Raw genomic sequence first — 21,765 nt, 5'->3', positions numbered from 1 at the left:
CACTCTCCCGAAATGCACCCAAGCCTGATTCTGTTCCCCAAACCATACCTAAAACCAGGCTGGAATGGGTCGAAATAATCAGTTTTATCCAAGAACATTTACACACAGGTGTGGTGGTGGCCAGGGATAGTTGGCATATACCAGTACGTGGTCCAGTTTGGGGGGTTAGGAGTAGCTGCCCACCTTCTTCCTTCAAAAGAGTGAAGACCCCCCCCCTCAGGCAACAAAACAATTGTCACACCCTGGAATCCCCCTTTGTCCAGGCAGGGCTGCGGGGAGCAGGGATCTTAATGGCACATATGGTGGAATTGTGCCAGAGTTCATACATTTTGGAAACAAGCAATTACAGAAATCAGTATACTGTACTTATAGGGGAAAGGGCAATTTTAGACTCTAAACCCTGTATTTTCTCTATTTTCAATAAAGGTAATGGGGATCTTATGTGTAAAGAGTTACTTCTCTATCTTCTGGTAGCCACTCAAACTGGGATGCTATACCCTAGATAACTGGTTCAAGAAAGATATGTTCATTGCTATCTCAGATATTGACTTTTAATACTTGAGTGGCTAGGGATGACACTGATTTCACCTCTATTTGGAGGCAGGTAGGTAGCCGTGTTGGTCTGGATCGAAGTAAAATAAAAAAAATTCCTTCAGTAGCACCTTAAAGACCAACTAAGTTTTTATTTTGGTATGAGCTTTCGTGTGCATGCACACTTCTTCAGATACCTGAAGAAGTGTGCATGCACACGAAAGCTCATACCAAAATAAAAACTTAGTTGGTCTTTAAGGTGCTACTGAAGGAATTTTTTTTATTCTATTTGGAGGGTTATTTTTAAAAAATATATGACTTCACAGTCACATGGGTCGCAAATCCCTTCAAAATATGATTTTATTTGGCGGTGTCTATAAACAGGCAAGTGCTTTTTCTTCTTTTCTGTTTCCTTTGTTGTGCAATGTAAGTTGTGTTATTATGCACCATTTATAATTTTATATTTGTATCCTTTTCATTAATTCCTGAATGGTTATTTTGCTTTTGACTTTATTATCAAGAGCACTTGGTGTTGAACTTACATTATTTTGTTGTTAATGTTTGCTCTTTATGTGTATTATCTATTTTTGTTGTTCAATATATTTATTTAAGAATGTTTTCATTTGAATAACGATCTACTCTTCCATCTAAGGCCAAATGCCCCAGCTCCAGAGATCAGGTAGCAGACAAAAGTAGCTTTTCTGTGGTGTTGTGTCGACTACTACTGAATTTACTCATATGGTGTCTACTTTATCTGCTTTCAGGAACCCATTCAAAACCATTTTATTCTCCTTAGCTTTTAATAGCATGGGCATTGTTTCCTCCTGTCTGCTATTTTAATGTTTTATTGTTATTTATTGTTGCTTTTGCGGTTTTATGATCCAATGTGGCTTTATTGCCATTTTAAATTTTAATTGTTGTGGATTTCTGTTCTGATATTGAACTTGTAATTCATTCTTTAATTTGTTTGTTTTTTATCATTCTTCTTGGATGACTTGAACGACAAAGTATAAATATTTAAAAAATATGTTTACTTCTCAACTTTAATAGCTTCATAGCAATATGAGTGGGAACACACCAAATTGCTCATCGTTTCCCAAGCCATAGTGTACCAGTAGTGGGTTGCCCATCAATAAAACTCCTGATGGATAATTTACAGTACAGGCACATTTATCTTCTCTCAATAATTTAAACTGCATGGGAAGTTTCAAATCCAGTATTGGACTCTGTTGATTCATTGCTTCGAAGGCTGTCAAACATTAAATCCTGGAGTGATTTAATACCTCCAATGTGTTTCCATAATATTTAAATAATCTTAGCAATCTTACAGTGGTCTAAATAGGAAGGTTCCAGACCAAGCTAGCAATCTAATTTACAGTACTGATTACAAGGTAGTGTTTTATACAGAATTTGCAAGCTGGAACTGTTTATCAATCTGAATCTGTACCAGCAATCTTTCATTCTGTGTGCGCCCTATAAGGCTCTATCTCTTAATTAGACAAGTACTCTCTGAATCGCTGAATAAACGATTCTCAAATTTGAAATTGTCAGCACTATATATCATAACAACACCTTATATACAGTACCTAGAAAGAAACAGTCCAGATTTGATAATTTACTTCTAAAACACCTGTTAGATGCTGAGTCTTTTTGCCATCCAGTTGCTTACTCGTATTTATGCACTGCAAAGCCCTTATTACTTCATCTATGTGAGGCATAAAACTAAAATCTATGCAGTACCAAGATGCAAGTGACAATAAAATTCAGTCGAAGCAAAGCACATTTGCTTATAAAACTGTGTTATTGGACACATTTAACAAAGAGAGGTTTCAGAACAAAACACTAGAGGTCAGTATTTCACCAGTTTCAGCCCATACAATACTTTACAATAGTACTTCTGAGGTAAGTACCACAGAAACGCAAACTGTTTTTTCCACCAAATGCTTCTTTGTATCTTCTCATGGGGCCCTTGGATGTATGTAATGGCTGTTTTACTAAGGGAGGTACTTTTAAAAAATCTAGAAAAAGCGTCTGCTTTAATACTTGCAAATCCTACATTTAGGCAGTGGAAGTTTCTGGAATCTTCCCATTTCCTTCAAGACCCCTCTTAATTTTATTTTCAAAAAATCTATCCTGCCTATCTCATGATGTTCAAGGTAACTTGAACACAAATAAACTGAAACTTCTCTCATTTGGTTCCCCATAGTTTCTAAAGAGAAAACATATTATGTGGTTTTTAAAAAACCTACAATTATTGCATAAAACTTGTCTCAGGCAAATTTCTATTTTGTCACACACTTGACAGGAAGCCAGTATGGGAACTACATGATTTTCTTCATAGGTACGAAGTAAACTGATCCCATATGAAGCAGTCAAAAAAGTAGCATGATCTTTAATTCTCTCCTCACAGTGATAACAACTCCAAAATCTGTTATCCAGGCTCAGCAGTTTCACTTTCACCAGTCATACCCTGAGTTTATCAGGGAGTTCAGCTCACTTCCCTTCAACAGAAAGTACCATTTTCTTCAAAATGAACTAAATGTCACTTAGCAATTGCTTCTTAACACATCAAAATAGAAAAATCCCAATTTATAGTCAATTTAAACGTATCTTTGCCTATTGCTCAGGGTGAGCTGAACAAGAATAGCTTTGGTAACAAAAATCCTGTCAGACCAGAATTTAAAAAGAGAGTTACCCACTGTATCCCCAGTGACAACAATTTGGGATGGGAGAGATGTAGATGAAAACTGAATGTGAACATTTTACTCATGCGGACATGCTGGTTTTTTGTGGGGAGCAACATATTGATTGTTAGCACATATTGCTAACACAAATCACCCTTAGCGTTCTGGTTTGCACTGTCTTCATACACCCACTGCCAACAGCTTGGGAAATTATCTGCGAGTCCCACCTTGGCTCAAAGGTATGCTGGATATCAGGCTGTGGTTAACAGCTCAGAGGAATTCCTGACAAGTGAGCTAAATCAAAGCAGACCATATAACAAATGAGATGTGGCTCTATAAGTCATCTCTTTCCTATTGATTTCCTGTCCTGAAGGCCCTGGTGCCATACATTCTTGGTATGGCACTCATAGCTCTTAAGAGAGTTAGGTTATGGCTCAGGTAGAGAATCTTGCTTTGCACACAGAAGGCCACAAGTTCAATCCCCACCATCTCCAGGTAGGCCTGGAAGATACTCAGATAGCCTCTGACAGTCAGTATAGTGAGCTAGAATGGGCCAGTGGTCTGGCTCAGTGGAAAGGCAACCTCCAACATTTCTAGCAAATAACCTCTGCTTGACCACACAGGACAATTTGCACCAACTGTGTAGAGAGCAAGGTGCTAAGATCATTCTTTAATCTTTCCTATTCTCTTTAGGCCAGTGCAAAGAGGCAACCAGTAGCTGCAACTTTGCAACTAATACTAGCAGTAGCCCAAGAAAAGTACTGTCTATGTGGAAATTTCCCTTTCCAAAGGGACTTCAAGAAAGCTTTCTATCTGCATTCAACATACAAATCAAAGAAAGAAAATGTGAACAATTACCGAGTCTGCCCATTGCCCTGGTAATTCATTTTCTGCCGCATAGGACATCCAAGCTTGGTTCCTGTATGCAGTAGGTGGTGTCGGGATGAAATAGCCTGTGAACCCGGGTCGGTTTGCTGCTGGGATGGCAAACACTGCAGGAACTGTACTTCCTATCAAGAAACAGGGAAGATGGTTAGCGATCAAAATACATTGCTCTAGACCTAGAGGAACATTGCAAAGGATACCCAAGATGTTCCAACTAGAAGATGCCATTTTGCATTGGCAATAGAAGCCCCTTGCCGAAGAAAGAGCATGTATTGTTGTATCTGCACATAGTGCCTTGTTGCCACTGTTGTAGGATGAAACATCCCACAACAGAATATACCTGTTTGAAGAGGTCAACCCAGCACTCTTGACACAGTGGAGACACCAACACCATGGTCACCCAACTAGTGATCATACTTGTCTGTAGAAAGAACGAGTATGAAAATTGAACATAGGCACAGTGCAGATGCACATTCATGGATTTATGCTACTGCAGAGAGAATGTAAGAAAAGCCAGAGAGATGATTTTGCTGGTCAGTAGCCTTGTGAACTTATGTACTGTATGTACTATTATAAACATTTAATATGGATTCTAATATTGTTCTATGGCGTAGTTTCTCTTGTACAGTTTATCAGATTAAGCACAAGCATAGCAGTATATTTCAGAATGTAATGGATAAGAATGCTCTTATGATATTGGGACAAGACAGTCCTATTGAATAGGGAGCCGTTCCAAGCAGGGTTTGGAGCTTCCAAAAAGCACTGTAACTACATGTTATTGCTTTGTGAATGGATTTGTTTGCATAGGGTGCTTTGTACATTCCAAGGGGGAATATGATCTCTAATATAATTCTATAGAGAATATCATTCTTTTTAGACATTATCTCATATGCACAATTGTTGGATTATGGGGAGAGAGGATGTAAGTAAAGCAAAATATAGGTGTGACTTGTTCCTCCGCTGCTGTGTGGATTGGTCTTCACATGGTTCAGATAATGTTGTACCAACTACCTGCTATTTAAATCAATATCACTTAAACCTTCATTTCCTTCGTGTCTGAATCATTTTACAAGAACATATCTTGTTACATGATTATAAACCCATTATGTTTTTTTCTGATGCTTTGCAGCATTTTTGCATAAAGTTTTTTGCCCCCACCAGGGTGATCTTCATCAGTTGGCAAATGGATGGATCTTCAGTCTCACTGGTATCTTCTGGGAGCCACTTGTTAAACTGCCGGCAACACATCACTGCTTTCAGCTTGAAACATGTTGCTAAGTGTTAGAAAAGGAATCCATCTTTATCTTCTGTTCAGTGAAGCATCTCTCTTACGTGCCGCACACATCAGCTGCCAACATGTGTATTAAGTGCAGCAAGTCTTTGGACTAGTTCTTGTAACCATTTTTTGAACCAAAATTACAAATAACAAAAGGCATTACTTTCTTTCCTGGGAATCTCCCAGGACTATGTTAATTTTAAAACTCTTTTTGATATGTGGCACACAAAACACCCAACCATCTCCTAAATAAATACTTGTGTCATTCACAACACAACTGGCAGGTTGAAAGTATGTTCAAGATTTATGTTCCAATTACGAAATTATTTGAATAAGCATTGCATATTAATACATTCTAAGGGAGGGACAAATCAACAATCAGGAGTCTGAAACTCAGTAGTTTTTAATTCTGTGTTACCTTATCTGTATTCAATACAGTTTTTATCAACACAGAAAACAAGCCTCTCTTTCATTTTCCTACATCCTGGTACAGTCTCTTCCTGAAACAAATATTGTTCCTATAAAGTTCCCTGTGGAATCTTAAATCATGTGTTCTGTACCCCCACCCCCCACCCCAATTAGTTCTATCTCAAAATAGGGATGCTACTCAACAAGTCAATGAATAGTAATTGAAAACCAACAAGGCTGTTCCATTATTGCAATTAGTTGTAAAGAATGGTCTTTGCCTTCATTCTACTTAACAGGCCAACCCTCTCCTTGTGGTTGTGTATTAAACTGAAAAATGCACCTGAGTAGCTTGAAACAAAACACTTCACACACATGGGATGTTAAGCAGAAACAATATATTTTAATAAGACGAAGTTCCATTTTTAAAATTTCAGTTTACAGCAGTTTTCCAGCCTCCGTTGTCTACAATGGGCTTGTCAAATTGCATAAATGTTGCTTATGGAGTTACATGAGATGAATGGAACCAAGGACACCAACCAAAGCACCCTTTATAGGGAAGGGGGGGCGGATGTTAGAAGTTAGCCACACGTTTTCGTGTAGTCATGTTCCTCTAGTGACATATGATCCACTCAAGTCACTAGAACCTAATATGATACCTTGAACTTGAATTTAAAAGGTTTCAGGTTATATTTCCTGTGCTGATGAATACACCCCTGAGTGGGAGTGGCACTGGGTGCATTTATCCTTATGGGACTCAACAACAATCTAAAAACAGCAAATAAAAAAAACAATTAAGAAACAGAGACATCATATTACAAACAGAGTCTCGTGGAATCATAGGTTGGAATGACTGCAGATGCAACACAAGCAGTTCAAATTGGGAAAATGCTCTGAGTGCTTAAAGCCATTTCCAGTACCAATATTTATACCACGGCTGTATATTTACACCACGCTTTAGAGTCACAGAGATTACTTGCGATAAACCCAGGATGAGTGTAGCGAGGAGCTTCTATTATGCTGGAGCAATAGTAAGCTTCTCTTGAGGAGCCACAGGTACTCATATTCTGCTTCCAGAGCCAGAAGGATGCAAATATCCAATAATCTTAAATAAAAAAGAGTGTTCCAACGTGTGTGTGTTTTTTTGTCCTATGCCATCTTTAATCCATGACTATTTTCTTTTTTTTAAGGGAAGTAGAACCAATACCACAGCTTCTCCACACATTCAGCCATTTTGATCTTGTGCAGAAGAACAGCAGAAATCATTCCTCCTGCCCTCAAGTTCAAAAATAAAAATAAAAATGAGGCAGCTGCTCCAATGCAAATACAATAAATGACCTTTCAGAATCAGGACGTAACTGTAAAAGAACTCACCCATCAATACACATGCTTAGTTATTAAATAAGCTTGCATTCACACATGACTTTACATTTCGAACTGTTTCTGCTACAGAAGGGAAGAGTGGTGGTCATGCATGCTACGGAAATCAGACCCATGTGGCCACAGGAGAATCTTCTACTGCTGGCAATGGTGGTGAGCAATATGGATTTTAATACTAGAGAGCTGCCACAGAAGCTTTGTTCTAACATAAGCGATTGACTGAATAGCTTTAGGAGTCCTGTGCTATCATTTGGAATCACTGCTTAAAGCTTACCTATGGAGGAGAGAAACTGCTAGATGGAAAACAATCCGAACCCGAGGCCAATTCTAATGTGTGCCCTCTTTAGCTACATGGTCCATGTACCAACCTAAACTGTATTGATGGGACCAGAAGCCCAGAGCCAGCCACTTATCTTTCATAGGCTGTCTTTTCTGAGGTAGTCACTGAAGACCTACAAAAGCCTAAACTGTCAACTGTACCACTTATATTTGTTTTATCTTAGTTGTATGTAGGGAGGCACAAGGGTAGTTTTTAGGTTTGATTTGGGTTTTTTGTTGAATTTAATAAAATTTGAGGGCCTCTGATCAAATGAAATTATCTGACTGCTGTAAATTGCAGCAGTAGATCCATAGAGCCAAGGTTGTGAACCACCCTAAGATCTAAAGATGTAGGGCAGCATACAAATTTAATAAATAATGTTTATTTATCATAGCTCATGCTTTGTGTTAATATTTAACCAATAAAGAGTGCTTCCTCTGATTAGTCTTTCTTATATTCGGGCACCAATTCATTGTCTCCCAATTACATAGTCACACCAATGAAAGCCTTGAATCCAAGTTTGAAAGCATCAGCAAGTCTAAACATGCGTTAACATGGAAGAAGAATCCTGTTATCTTCTACACGTCACCTTTCATATTCCACAAAACTAAACTCAAGGGATAAAATTTCTGTTTAGAAATATCCAGTGATAATAAGGATTGAATTACTACATTATCCTCCCCCTATTTTTGTTGCTTTTTTTCTGTGACGTATATGCCAAAACAAGGCTAGCATGTTATTAATGCTCTAAATAATAGCCATTTAATAAAATATCCTGGGGTCCCAAAGCCAACCCATCTGAATGCATAATCATCCTGTTGTCTTGTTTATATAAAGCAAAACTGAGAAAATGGGATTTGGCACAGAAATTCAGAACGTCATTATATTCTATGTCCCAGAAATTAAACAAGCTAAGTGTTGTTGTTTTTTGCAAAGATTCTGTCGTGTAGTTCCAGTATGTCCATATTACTTGTGGTAACTATTCCTAAGGAGATTCTGTGAAATTAGGTACAATGAAAACTTAATAGAATTATCATTCCGTTCATGAGTCCATTTTAGGTGAATAAAAAACAAATCACCAAAATTGCTACACATCTCAGTTAAATTTGAGGTCTCATCGAGGAAATGCAATCTTTTCCTCGGCAGAATTGGGAGTTTGGCATTCTCTCCTACTACCCATGACATTAACAGTTGCCTTCTGGACAAGGAGATAATCTATCACATTTGTTCTGCATCAAGCCAACTAGTGATGGTAAATAAATGTGTCATGGCAGTAGTAATTTACACCTTCCTAAAATACTGACACCTCAGCATCAGACGCCATCTCTTTTGGAGTACCAGCACCCAAATTCTAAACTGACCAACATTTAATATATTTAAACAAACGAGTATCTACAATATTCTACATTGCTCCCCCTTTAAACAAAAATCAGACAAAAGCTAGCACAGCATTTCCCGAGTCTGTGTACCAAAGAGGAATCTTCCACGTGGAGCCACCCAGGCTTTAGGCAGTGAAGAATATGGCATCTGGAGTAAGTTGGTTGGGGCAGAAAGGGCTGCCCATTCAGAGGTTGGGACAAAGAGATGCATCCTAGATAAAAACTCAATGCCAGCAACCTCTTTAATAGTAGGTGTGAATCAATATGCTAGCTAACCAAATGTTACCATTGTATAAATTTTTTCTCATTCCCGTAATTAGTAGTTTTGTACAAGTCTACTACCAATCAGTTCCAGAAATATTCAGCTAAACTGCGCTTATCAGAAACAGCTCCTGGCAAAAGTTGTATGTGGCAATAGTCTACCAAGAAGCATGAGCTGTGTTACTGTATTTCAACCACTGGGAGCTGGGAGCAGAAGAGCACACAAGCACTAACACACCCCTTGGCAACATGCAAACTGTGCTGAGCGGTCTCCTGGGACTATTTACATGCTTAAAATTAAGTAAAATTCTTAAACGCTCCACTGGATCACAACCTAAGGCAATATAGTGAAATTTCTACAAGCCCTTTTCCCCCCCAGCCAGGTGCAAAAAAAATTAAAACCCATAGTTTAGTACCCAATCATAAATACAATGCAATTCCCATTTGTTTCGGTGAAAAGTTTGCTTCCATGTAGTGAACTTAGGACTGTGGCCTTAACTGCAATTTTTGTTAGGGGCAGTTGTTTAAGACAAAGGCATTTTCTGTTGGTACATTATTAAATTTCTATCTTACAAAGAAAATTAAGGGATTTTATATTTTTACAAAGATGTTATTTTACATGTGTAGGAAAAGTGGATATAATGTTCTTGCAATAGCTTAGCACCTCGTGATTTCAGAGTCAGAAAAGTTAGGGAGACTCATCTGTGTCAATGCCAACAGCTCATTCAGCCCAGTGTCATCCAGATATTTCAGTTTTCTATATTAACAGACTATTCTGTGTTTCATGAAATTTGAGGCACTGGAATACCTCATCAATGGAATTGAGTGCCTGATGTATTCGAATACCTGTGAAGTTTTGGGGAACCTAATCGTGAAAACAATGTATTTTGAGTATTTTTTAAAAATCTGCAACACACTGTTGATTCTTACTTCTTTATGTTCACATAAGTTACTGAAAATGCAATTTTATTCTACTGATCATTTACCACTATTCAGTATTTTAAAAACACAAAAGTATACCAGCAGTGTAGCAGACAATGCTTTGAATTTGGAAGGGCGGATGTTACAACAGAAGATAGAAAACAGGGATTTCAATCTAGGGCAGAAGAGACTGAGAAGCATATAGGAGCAGAGTTGCTCATGTAGCAGCCATGACATGAACGTTGAATTGAATGTTGTATGACAGAACAGAAGATGGCAGTATCCAAATGGGGGGGCGGGGGGCGTAGCTGTAGAAATAATGCCACCAAATCAGTAAGCAAGTCAGCATTTTCTCCTACACATTTTTTTCATTTTCAACTTTTGTTTGCCCCAACCACCCTCTATGAGAAGCAAAGTGAAAAATCTTGCTTCTAAAGCCTCTTATTTAGAAGCTAACATCCCACAATGAATGGATATTTTTTATAGACGCATGGTGACTTACTCCAAAACGTCGCAGGTGGTGTTGGAGGAGGTTTTCGGTATATTGACAAGACTGGGGGCCGGAGGGGGGGGGGTGCAAGGTGAACATCCATGGTACAATGTCTGTAGGAGAAAAATCTCAACCCTACTTCTCTTGTAAACCGCTTAGGAATTTTACTACAATCAAGCGGTATGTACATTTAAATAAATAACTAAGGAAAGGAAAAAAGGAAAGTTAAATAAATAAATAAATAAATAAATAAATAAATAGGATCAGCAAAAGGAGATCCCAATCTACCCTCACCAACATTCTTCTCAAAGCAGAACAGTTACTCTTCCCTTGCTCACCTTTACTTTGACACATTTCTATTAGTTAAAAAAGACAGTGGCTGAGTGAACGCCAAGCATTTAATGCCATTCTGTCAGGTTTCAAAAGCCCTGAAAAATCACCTGCTTCTTCCAGACCTTCTCGTGAACCCGGAATCACAAGCGATCCTTTTATAATTTGCTTGCACATGCCTTTCCTACCCCCCCCCCCAGCAACACAACCTTCCATTCTTTGTATTTGATACACATTGTGCTGGGTTTCTGTTCAGTCTTGGGCAGGGGGGATCCTCTTCAAGATGATATGGGCTTCAGCAACGGGATGATTGGTTTGGTCAACTCAAGAACACTAACAAAATGGCAGCTCAAAATTACAATGTGAAATAGGAGATGAGCCCAACTAATTCACACAGTCTTACACAAACATTTAGGTTGTAGACGTCCAAATGTACCTAAGCAGATATATAACGTCTGAAGTGTTTCCTTAATACAGAAAGGATTTTGCTAAGTTGGCTGGAATTTCTTTGTAATCAAAGAGATTGGGGTTGGGGAGGCAGAGCTCAATGGTATAGAACATGCTTTGCATGTATAACGTCCTAGGTTCAGTCACCAGCATCTCTAGCACGTGCTGAGAAAGACCTCTGGTCTGAGACCCTGGAGAGCTGTGGCCAGTGAGAATAGATGATACTGGACTAGATGAACCAATGTTCTGACCCAGCATGAGGCAGCTTTATGTGTCCATATTTTTTCCCCTGAAGCTTCTCATTGCAAGTAGAATCTACTTGATAGTGAGCTCCCGGAAGAAACGCATACGTGTTATGACCATATTCAACCTATTTAATGATGAAGTGAAGTTAATCTGAAGTGATCTGCCACAAAGGGAACCTGGTCAGTCATGAATCAGGATATCCTCACCTAATTCATTTCTGAATGGTTTGCAAGGACATGCTAGCTTGCAAGCTGGAGACACAATGAAACAATCACATGACATTTGCCACCAATTCAGGATGGCTTCACCACATTTAGCTGAAAGTGGTAATCTGAACAGGCTCTTTCTAAAGAAAGATTGTGGCCTTTGGGTCAATGCAGAGTGCATTCCACTCAAGAGTAAGCAGCCATTACAAGGGAAACGGTCTACGTTACATGGCCATTTGCTTTCTGTACACCAAAACACACCATCGGTTCCAAGATCCTGTCTCAGAAAGATGCCAATTCCAGGTGCTTCAAACAGAAAGACCATGTCCTTCCTCCCCATACCTCTCCCATATTAGAAAAATGCTGCATGTGATAAAATGAAAGAGTGTGTGTGGATCCTTTTATTAATTCTCCTCATCAAGCCTTCAAGAGAACCATTTAACACAGTCCTAAACAAGGGTGCTTGCAAGATCTCATACGCTTGTCTCTATGCCATACAGACTTAGATGTGGTCTCTGTTTGTACCGCATGCGTTTTTCACCTGAGTAATTCAAGGCTGATTGATCCAATGGAGCCACAGATACTGGGGCTCTTGATACTGGGACAAAAGGGGCATGATCATGCGGCTGAATCTGTTCAGTTCCACTGGACTCTGATATTCTTGTCTTGCTGCCAATATCGGACGTCGACCTGTATAATATATATTGGAAACATCAGTCATTCCAACATCAAGCATACATCAGTTGCAATCCACAACCTACTTGCTCTGGAGCAGACCAGTTAACTACACTTTTAGCCACAGAAGTATGGGATCTGTTTGTGAAAAGCGGGAAGAGGAAGCATTTTGCTTTTTGCTTTGATAGTCGTTTACAATGGGTGCATACCAGTAGAGCTGAGTCGTTACTTCAAGCATCATTTATATAGCCTGCATCCCAAAGACTTATCCTGATTTGGTATAGCACAAATATATGTTAGAAAATAAAAATAAATAAAAATAGTGAGGCTACAACAAATAGCACTGGTTACTTACTGTATCCTGCTTATACTGATTTTTTTTTAAAAAAATCAGTTTAAAAACACAATAATTTCATTTAAAAAATCTTATTTCTTTTATATAGTCTGTGTAGCTCAGTGCTACATTTGTTCTGACAGTGAATGATGAGCATGGCTGCCAGTGTTTTACAGTCCACTGAAATTTTTGCACAACAGTTATGACATCACTGGCAGCCAATCAGGACAGCTCAGCTGTTTCTGTATTCTTATGCTAATGCACAGTAAAATATAACATGCCTGCTATGTTGTGGCTTTGCAAACAGGTGTCATTTTGTAGAAGCAGCATTTCATAGACCAAGAGCCTGAGCTATGCAACTGCTACTTAGAAATGCATGGATATGAGCTAGCTGACTGTGAGAAAACAGAATTTAAAAGGCAATGTCCACAAGATTAGAATGAATGGAAACTGTACAATAGCAGTGCCTGGAGAATTAGGCAGTAAATAATAAAACATTGTTAAAACTGATTCATATTTATTAGGTGTTTAAAGTGCAGATAAGAAACTTGATGGCAACAATCTCTCTAAATGTCTTCAGAGTGCCAAAACCAATTTTATAAGGTCATCCATATATTTTGCAATGCTTACTGTAGTCGTCTCAGAAGAGAAAAACAGGGAGGTTTATGAATCATTTACTTCTTTTACAGAACAACCAATCTGGTATGCCTTTATGATAGAGGATTTAAATCATGGTTTAAGATACTATTAGGTATCTGAGTGGCTTACAGCTCAACAATACTCCACATTTTTCCTTGCTTGGTTGCTTTTAAAAACAATTTGAAAACCTAAAATTCTGAAATGACACTACAGTTTCACAAATACCTATACAGTATAAGAAATGCTAGCCTTGTAATGCACCTGAGGCTTTCAATGTCATATATAAAGCAATCTTCCATCTTGCGATAGAGATATAACATTTTCAGCTAAAACATAAAAACAATAGCATAGTACCTCCTAAGAGAGGTGACGGCAACAGGTCCCGTCCTAGGAGGCACAGGAGGAGGTGGAGAACCCATCACCATTTCAGGGAGTGGAGAAAATCTATATGCCTGTTAAGAAAAATAAATAAATATTTCTTCAACAATCTACTGACTTTTCATAAAAATTATACTGCATTGCATTTCTCCAAAATATGGCATAAGCATCTTGGAAGAAGACTGTAATCCAAGCCTATTTCAAAGTTAACATTATTAGTGCCTCCTAAAATTTCAACGCTGCAGTGTTCTTCTCTGTCTGAATTCTCCCCCAAGGGGAATTCAGAATGGGTTTTTTTGCCCCAATAAAAATAATAATACTTTGATGTTGGAATATCTCAAAGCACCTAATATTATCACAAGAAACAAAAAAAAGTCTACAAGAAAACTATTTTATATTTTAACTTTTCTTTCCAACCTTTTTAACAGGGAACATGTTTCATGTTCCTCTAGGCAAGAACAAGCAAGTTACTTTATTATGACAACATAAAGACTCAATTTTTTTATTTAAAAAACTAACCACCACCACCAAAGTAAAGTAATCCTGGGGATCAGATTTTTAGAGGCTACTGGATCAGTCACCCAGGATTTACAGAGTTTGACAGAAAATGGCATACAGCAAAATTAGGGATTTTTGCCATGTTACACGCGTGTGTCAAAACACCTCCCTGACACTGTCATCATCAGCCTATGGCCCAAAGCATGAGATACTAATCTTGCAGCCTTTGCGCTGTGACAGAGATTGTCAAGTTAACTTGGGAATACAGTGACAGTTATCAAATCTGCTTAGCAGCTAGACTGAAATGCTGCTTTTCATTCTCCTAGAATAGCCAACATATCAAAATCATCACTGAGAACAGCATGGCATTCTAGGTACCCTAAATAAACACCTTGACACAAGAGGTGTTATAAGATTCAGATAGGATGCATTCAAACACATTTCCTATTCTAGCACTTAAGAGAGTTCAGAGAGGGAGTTCAGAGAGTTCAGAGAGAGAGAGAGAAGGTGGTGTGGGGAGGGAGCCGAGAGACACGAATAGGTAGCTGAGAATGCATTTGCTTCCTTTCTCCCCTGGTCCTGTTGTCACCGTGCAAACCAAAGCTAAGCCATAGTTAGACTTGCCATTACCCATGATCATGGTTTGTACTTGGCTCACTGACCATGGTTTGCCTGTGTCAGATAAACTACGAGCCCAGGTTTCTGAGCCCATGGGAAACTTCCCCCAGCAGCAGCAACATGAACCTGTGCATTTAATGTCACTAGCTTTCAAATCCCCTTCATGGATCAATGCCTTGTCGTGGCGAAGGGGCTTGAATAACTCAGAGAAGCTATGAGCTATGCCATGCAGGGCCACCCAAGATGGACAGGTCATAGTGGAGAGTTTTGACTAAACGTGATCCACCTGGAGAAGGAACTGGCAAGCCACTCCAGTATCCCTGCCAAGAAAACTCCATGGACAAAGACAACAGGCATATAAAAGTTATGACGCTGGAAGATGAGCCCCTCAGGTCGGAAGGCGTCCAACATGCTACTGAGGAAGAGCGGAGGACAAGTACAAGTAGATTCAGAGCTGATGAAGCGGCTGGGCCAAAGCCGAAAGGACGCTCAGTTGCGGATATGCCTGGAAGCGAAAGGAAAGTCCGATGCTGTAAAGAAAAATATTGCATAGGAACCTGGAATGTAAGAACCATGAGTGGAGGTAAGCTGGATGTGGTCAAAAATGAGATGACAAGAATAAATATCGACATCCTGGGCATCAGTGAACTAAAATGGAAGGGAATGGGCGAATTCAGTTCGGATGACTATCATATCTACTACTGTGGGCAAGAATCCTGTAGCAGAAATGGAGTGGCCCTCATAGTCAACAAAAGAGTGGCAAAAGCTGTAATGGGATGCAATCTCAAAAATGACAGAATGATCTCGATACGAATCCAAGGCAGACCTTTTAACATCACAGTAATCCAAGTTTATGCACCAACTACCGGTGCTGAAGAAAGTGAAATTGACCAATTCTATGAAGACCTACAACACCTTCTAGAAATGACACCAAAGAAGGATGTTCTTCTCATTACAGGGGACTGGAATGCTAAAGTAGGGAATCAAGAGATAAAAGGAACAACTGGCAAGTTTGGCCTTGGAGTTCAAAATGAAGCAGGGCAAAGGCTAATAGAGTTCTGTCAAGAGAACAAGCTGGTCATCACAAACACTCTATTCCAACAACACAAGAGACGACTCTACACATGGATATCACCAAATGGACAGCATCGAAATCAGATTGATTATATTCTCTGCAGCCAAAGATGGAGAAGCTCCATACAGTCAGCAAAAACAAGACCTGGAGCTGACTGTAACTCAGATCATCAGCTTCTTATAGCAAAATTCCAGCTTAAACTGAAGAAAGTAGGAAAAACCACTGGGCCAGTAAGATACAATCTGAATCAAATCCCTTATGAATACACAGTGGAAGTGAGGAACAGGTTTAAGGATTTAGATTTGGTGGACAGAGTGCCTGAAGAACTATGGATGGAGGCTCGTAACATTATACAGGAGGCAGCAATGAAAACCATCCCAAGGAAAAGGAAATGCAAGAAAGCAAAATGGCTGTCCAACGAGGCCTTACAAATAGCGGAGGAGAGGAGGCAAGCAAAATGCAAGGGAGATAGGGAAAGATACAGGAAACTGAATGCAGATTTCCAAAAAACAGCAAGGAGAGACAAGAGGGTCTTCTTAAATGAGCAATGCAAAGAAATAGAGGAAAACAATAGAATGGGGAAAACCAGAGATCTGTTCAAGAAAATTGGAGATATGAAAGGAACATTTCGTACAAAGATTACCATAATCAAGGACAAAAGTGGTAAGGACCTAACAGAAGCAGAAGACATCAAGAAGAGGTGGCAAGAATACACAGAGGAATTATACCAGAAAGATATGGAGGTCTCGTACACCCCAGGTAGTGTGGTTGCTGACCTTGAGCCAGACATCTTGCAGAGTGAAGTCAAATGGGCCTTAGAAAGCACTGCTAATAACAAGGCCAGTGGAAGTGATGATATTCCAGCTGAACTATTTAAAATTTTAAAAGATGATGCTGTTAAGGTGCTACACCCAATATGCCAGCAAGTTTGGAAAACTCAGCAATGGCCAGAGGATTGGAGAAGATCAGTCTACATCCCAATTCCAAAGAAGGGCAGTGCCAAAGAATGCTGCAACTACCGCACAATTGCGCTCATTTCACACGCTAGCAAGGTTATGCTTAAAATTCTACAAGGCAGGCTTAGGCAGTATGTGGACCGAGAACTCCCAGAAGTGCAAGCTGGATTTCGAAAGGGCAGAGGAACCAGAGACCAAATAGCAAACATGCGCTGGATTATGGAGAAAGCTAGAGAGTTCCAGAAAAACGTCTACTTCTGCTTCATTGACTATGCAAAAGCCTTTGACTGTGTCAACCAAAGCAAACTATGGCAAGTTCTTAAAGAAATGGGAGTGCCTGATCACCTCATCTGTCTCCTGAGAAATCTCTATGTGGGACAAGAAGCTACAGTTAGAACTGGATATGGAACAACTGATTGGTTCAAAATTGGGAAAGGAGTACGACAAGGTTGTATATTGTCTCCCTGCTTATTTAACTTATATGCAGAATTCATCATGCGAAAGGCTGGACTAGATGAATCCCAAGCCGGAATTAAGATTGCTGGAAGAAATATCAACAACCTCAGATATGCAGATGACACAACCTTGATGGCAGAAAGCGAGGAGGAATTAAAGAACCTTTTAATGAGGGTGAAAGAGGAGAGCGCAAAATATGGTCTGAAGCTCAACATCAAAAAAACCAAGATCATGGCCACTGGTCCCATCACCTCCTGGCAAATAGAAGGGGAAGAAATGGAGGCAGTGAGAGATTTTACTTTCTTGGGCTCCTTGATCACTGCAGATGGTGACAGCAGTCACGAAATTAAAAGACGCCTGCTTCTTGGGAGAAAAGCAATGACAAACCTAGACAGCATCTTAAAAAGCAGAGACATCACCTTGCCGACAAAGGTCCGTATAGTTAAAGCTATGGTTTTCCCAGTAGTGATGTATGGAAGTGAGAGTTGGACCATAAAGAAGGCTGATCGCCGAAGAATTGATGCTTTTGAATTATGGTGCTGGAGGAGACTCTTGAGAGTCCCATGGACTGCAAGAAGATCAAACCTATCCATTCTTAAGGAAATCAGCCCTGAGTGCTCCCTGGAAGGACGGATCGTGAAGCTGAGGCTCCAATACTTTGGCCACCTCATGAGAAGAGAAGAATCCTTGGAAAAGACCCTGATGTTGGGAAAGATTGAGGGCACTAGGAGAAGGGGACGACAGAGGACAAGATGGTTGGACAGTGTTCTCGAAGCTACGAACATGAGTTTGACCAAACTGCGGGAGGCAGTGCAAGACAGGAGTGCCTGGCGTGCTATGGTCCATGGGGTCACGAAGAGTCGGACACGACTAAACGACTAAACAACAACAACAACAAGCTTTCAAATAAACCCCAAAGGAATGGATCAAAAATAACATATATATTTTTGTATCCCCATCCTAGCAGTTTTAAGTATGAAGCCTTGTAGCTTTCCCCCCATTCTTGTACCGTAAGAGGAATAATCTGGGGACTTTATAAGCTATCCATAGAGACATGCTTATTTCTATTATGAAATGTGAAGTGCCTTTTTACAAAACAGCAAAGCTGTTTACACCAGGGTAAGATACAGCAACTTTAGCTCTTGGTTACAAAGCAAATTTCAGACTGTTTTCTATTTCACAGTAAACTCAATATTTCACAGGCCTATTTTTAAACGGATGTTCTGCCAATGCTTGATATGTTATGAACTTATTATTTGTCAGGGAAGAAGTGTATCTGTCTTAGATTAGCACAAAAAGTTGGTCTTTATATATTGTTTTGTTACAGATCAGTTATTATTAAAGAATCCAAAACCAATGGTCTTTGGAATCAGTGCCTTTCTATTTGGAATCAGAAAGAGGTGGTTGGAAGGCACAGAAAGTGTTCAGGCTGCATCAGGATATATTACACATAGGCAAGATCATTAGGACATGTCTGCAAAAACTAATGTAACTCTCTACAATGGCAGGCAGTGGGCAAAGTATAACTATCTAGTTGGATACTCTAAAACAGGCATCCCCAAACTTTGGCCCTCCAGATGTTTTGGACTACAATTCCCATCTTCCCCGACCACTGTTCCTGTTAGCTAGGGATCATGGGAGTTGTAGGCCAAAACATCTGGAGGGCCGCAGTTTGGGGATGCCTGCTCTAAACCATGCCAAGGCAAGAGTAAATGCTTCTTCTGAGTAAATACTTCAAAGAGAGAGATGAATGAGAAAGGTAGTGATTGCACCTCTAACAAAAATGGAACATGTCATGGGGAATTTGCTAACCCACACTTTCCTCATGTCTCCCCAGTAATATGTATTTTTTAAAATAAAATAAAAGAATAATAATGGTGGAGATGTTCTCAGGTTAAGCCTTCTGCTGTGATGATATCAACAGCAACCATTTTTCCCAACTACACATAATGGAGAACTGTGAATTGGTGGTGCCCAAATACCTTTAGCAATATGTACTTTGGGCCTTAGTAAATAATACAGATTGGGCTGGCTAGATTCTCTGAAATCAACACAGGGAAAGGAAGGAAACTTTAAAGCTCTTTCTTTCTTTCTTTCTTTCTTTCTTTCTTTCTTTCTTTCTTTCTTTGTGAATAACTTCTTCAAGGTGTAGGTGGGCTGGAGATCACCAGCTGCTTCTGTTTAGTCACATTTCCCAGGAACAACCCCAGCAGGTTTGCTATAGCCTATCTTTACATCAATGAGGTGATTCATAATTGACTTAGCTCAGGCAGAAAAAACATTTTTGTTCGTATTTAACTGTTGAGAAAAGGAATGGGATTAATCATGCACCTGTCTCCCTTTTTAAAGTGTAGGTGATAGACAACCTAGCCCACAAGACTGGAAGCACATAGATAACAGTTTTCGCAGTGTCTCATGGGAAATTTCTTAAGTATACATGACATTATGGGTCCTTTTTTTCATCACAACTGCTCTGAATGAAGGAGGACAGCATAAATAAATAAAATCTCCTGAATCTCAAGGTGGCTCTTTAATCATAAGATCTTGTTATTCTGACTATGTAGCAGCACCAAGATGGAATATAAGATTCCTCTCCTGGATTGTCAACATATCCCAACCATAGATTCTGCCTGTCTAAACTTCATAGTGTTGGTTTAGCATAAGGCATCTCATATTTGGATGTAATTTGGCAATACATATCTGTGAATCCAATGACTTTGCCACCGGAAACACCTGGAAAGCCTTTGCATTTCTCCCTTATGTCCACTTTATTGTAGCCCATCACTAACCTCATTATTAGGAGCCAGGACAATAACAAGAAGCAATTATCTATCTAAAACTGCCAATAAAGCTGCATTCTCAATACACATTGCATTTGGGCATCATGCTAACGCATAGTTTAGCATGGTGAGAACCAGTCAAAGTAAGACTCAGGCTAGTATGCTTCTCCCTCCCTCTCTACCACAACTTCAAGAAGTACTTCAGAAGCTTTCAAAGCAATTTTGAACTTGGCTTGTGAATATTAACCACAGTTTGATCGCAGTTTGTTGGTTCAAACAACACAACAAGCTGTAGTTAAGCAGAAACAGCTTCCAAACACCTCTTTGAATCTACGCCTGAGGCAAGCTGCGGCTCATTCTTATAATGCTAAATTACTGTTTAGCATGATATCCACAGCAGGTCACTAATAAATGCTGGGTTTTTTAAAGCCAACTTGACTTTTAGGGCTCTCCCACACTTCTGCTTGTCGTCCTGCTTTCCAAAAGGTTTTTCTGCGGATTGACATTTATTCCAATTACGAGGTAAACAGTGGGTTTTCCTGGGGAAAGCAGTGGGGAAAATGGAAAAACCACTCAGATCTGTACCTAGAAAGCACAGGACAAGTGGAAGATCTCTCGGACCCACAGGACAAGCAAATATGTGGACAAGCTCTTACTCTGCTTATTTTAAGCACAGTAAGTTAATTCCTATTGGATAAAGCCAACTTGGGTTATTCATCTCAAAACTAATCTAGAACATTCCTCTTCTCCCAGGACTTTGACTAAACAACCTATGGCCTTTTAACTGGGGTGGGGGGGTTATTGTTTTGCTTGTCATGTATTTTTGTGTTTTCATACTGTAAACTGCCCTGTGATCCTTGGATGAAGTATAGAAATTTAATATGAGGAGGAAGATAATGAGGATGAAAACTGAAGATCATTCATACAGCCCAGCAGAATCTTCAAGCCACTACATGAAGTATGTGATGGCCAGAAGAGAGACTTCCTAAAGTCCAAATTCTGGCATTTCAACAACAGCTCTCAGTATAACACATATAAGTGGTCACTTACAGGCCTTGGCAAACTGTACTGATACACTTCTGGTCTATAGGTAGGCACCCACTGTATTCCCCCTCTGGGTCGAGACATGGTACCAGGAGCACTGGTCACAACTTCAGAGTATGGCAACTGCTGTGTAGAACTGTATGCATCTTGCTGCCTGCTCTGTCCTCCATGACCTGCTGAGGCCAAACTAAAGGCTTCTTCCAGTAGCATGTGCATCTGTTGTCTGACTTCATCAATGGATGGCTGGGAACTCAGAGTCGATGTCTCTGAATGGCCTTTTGCTTGATGAGCTCTGTTATAATTTCGGGGCTCATTGACACGGTCAACATTTGTTTCTTCTATCATTTCAGGCTCAGTCTGTTGGATATAACAGAGAAAGTTGGGCAACTATGCAAAAGGGTGGGGGGTTAATTCAGTAAAAATCCTGTCTATGTCTAAGTCATAAGAAGTGATTACATTTTACTTTCATAAAGTGTTACATTTTCTTTATCAACCTCATTTGGCCTATCAACACCTATCTATAATGGACAGCTATTTCAGAAACCATGAAAT

At 39.6% G+C, this 21,765-nt stretch overlaps 1 protein-coding gene across 2 annotated transcripts in view; it reads right to left on the bottom strand.

The window, feature by feature from the left end:
- The window catches only part of KIAA1549L (KIAA1549 like), a 148,907-nt gene that overhangs the window by 4,487 nt on the left and 122,655 nt on the right, over window positions 1-21,765 (bottom strand). For both annotated transcript variants that reach the window (XM_060275441.1, XM_060275442.1), the window contains 4 exons: window positions 21,220-21,570; window positions 13,763-13,860; window positions 12,302-12,450; window positions 4,074-4,225 (listed from right to left, as the gene is read on the bottom strand). In XM_060275441.1, coding sequence (XP_060131424.1) covers window positions 4,074-4,225; window positions 12,302-12,450; window positions 13,763-13,860; window positions 21,220-21,570 — 750 coding nt within the window. The remainder of the gene's footprint in view (window positions 1-4,073; window positions 4,226-12,301; window positions 12,451-13,762; window positions 13,861-21,219; window positions 21,571-21,765) is intronic.

Source organism: Zootoca vivipara, chromosome 1 (assembly GCF_963506605.1).
Source record: "Zootoca vivipara chromosome 1, rZooViv1.1, whole genome shotgun sequence".
Lineage (NCBI taxonomy): Eukaryota > Metazoa > Chordata > Lepidosauria > Squamata > Lacertidae > Zootoca > Zootoca vivipara.
This window is presented reverse-complemented; position numbering and strand designations above follow the sequence as displayed.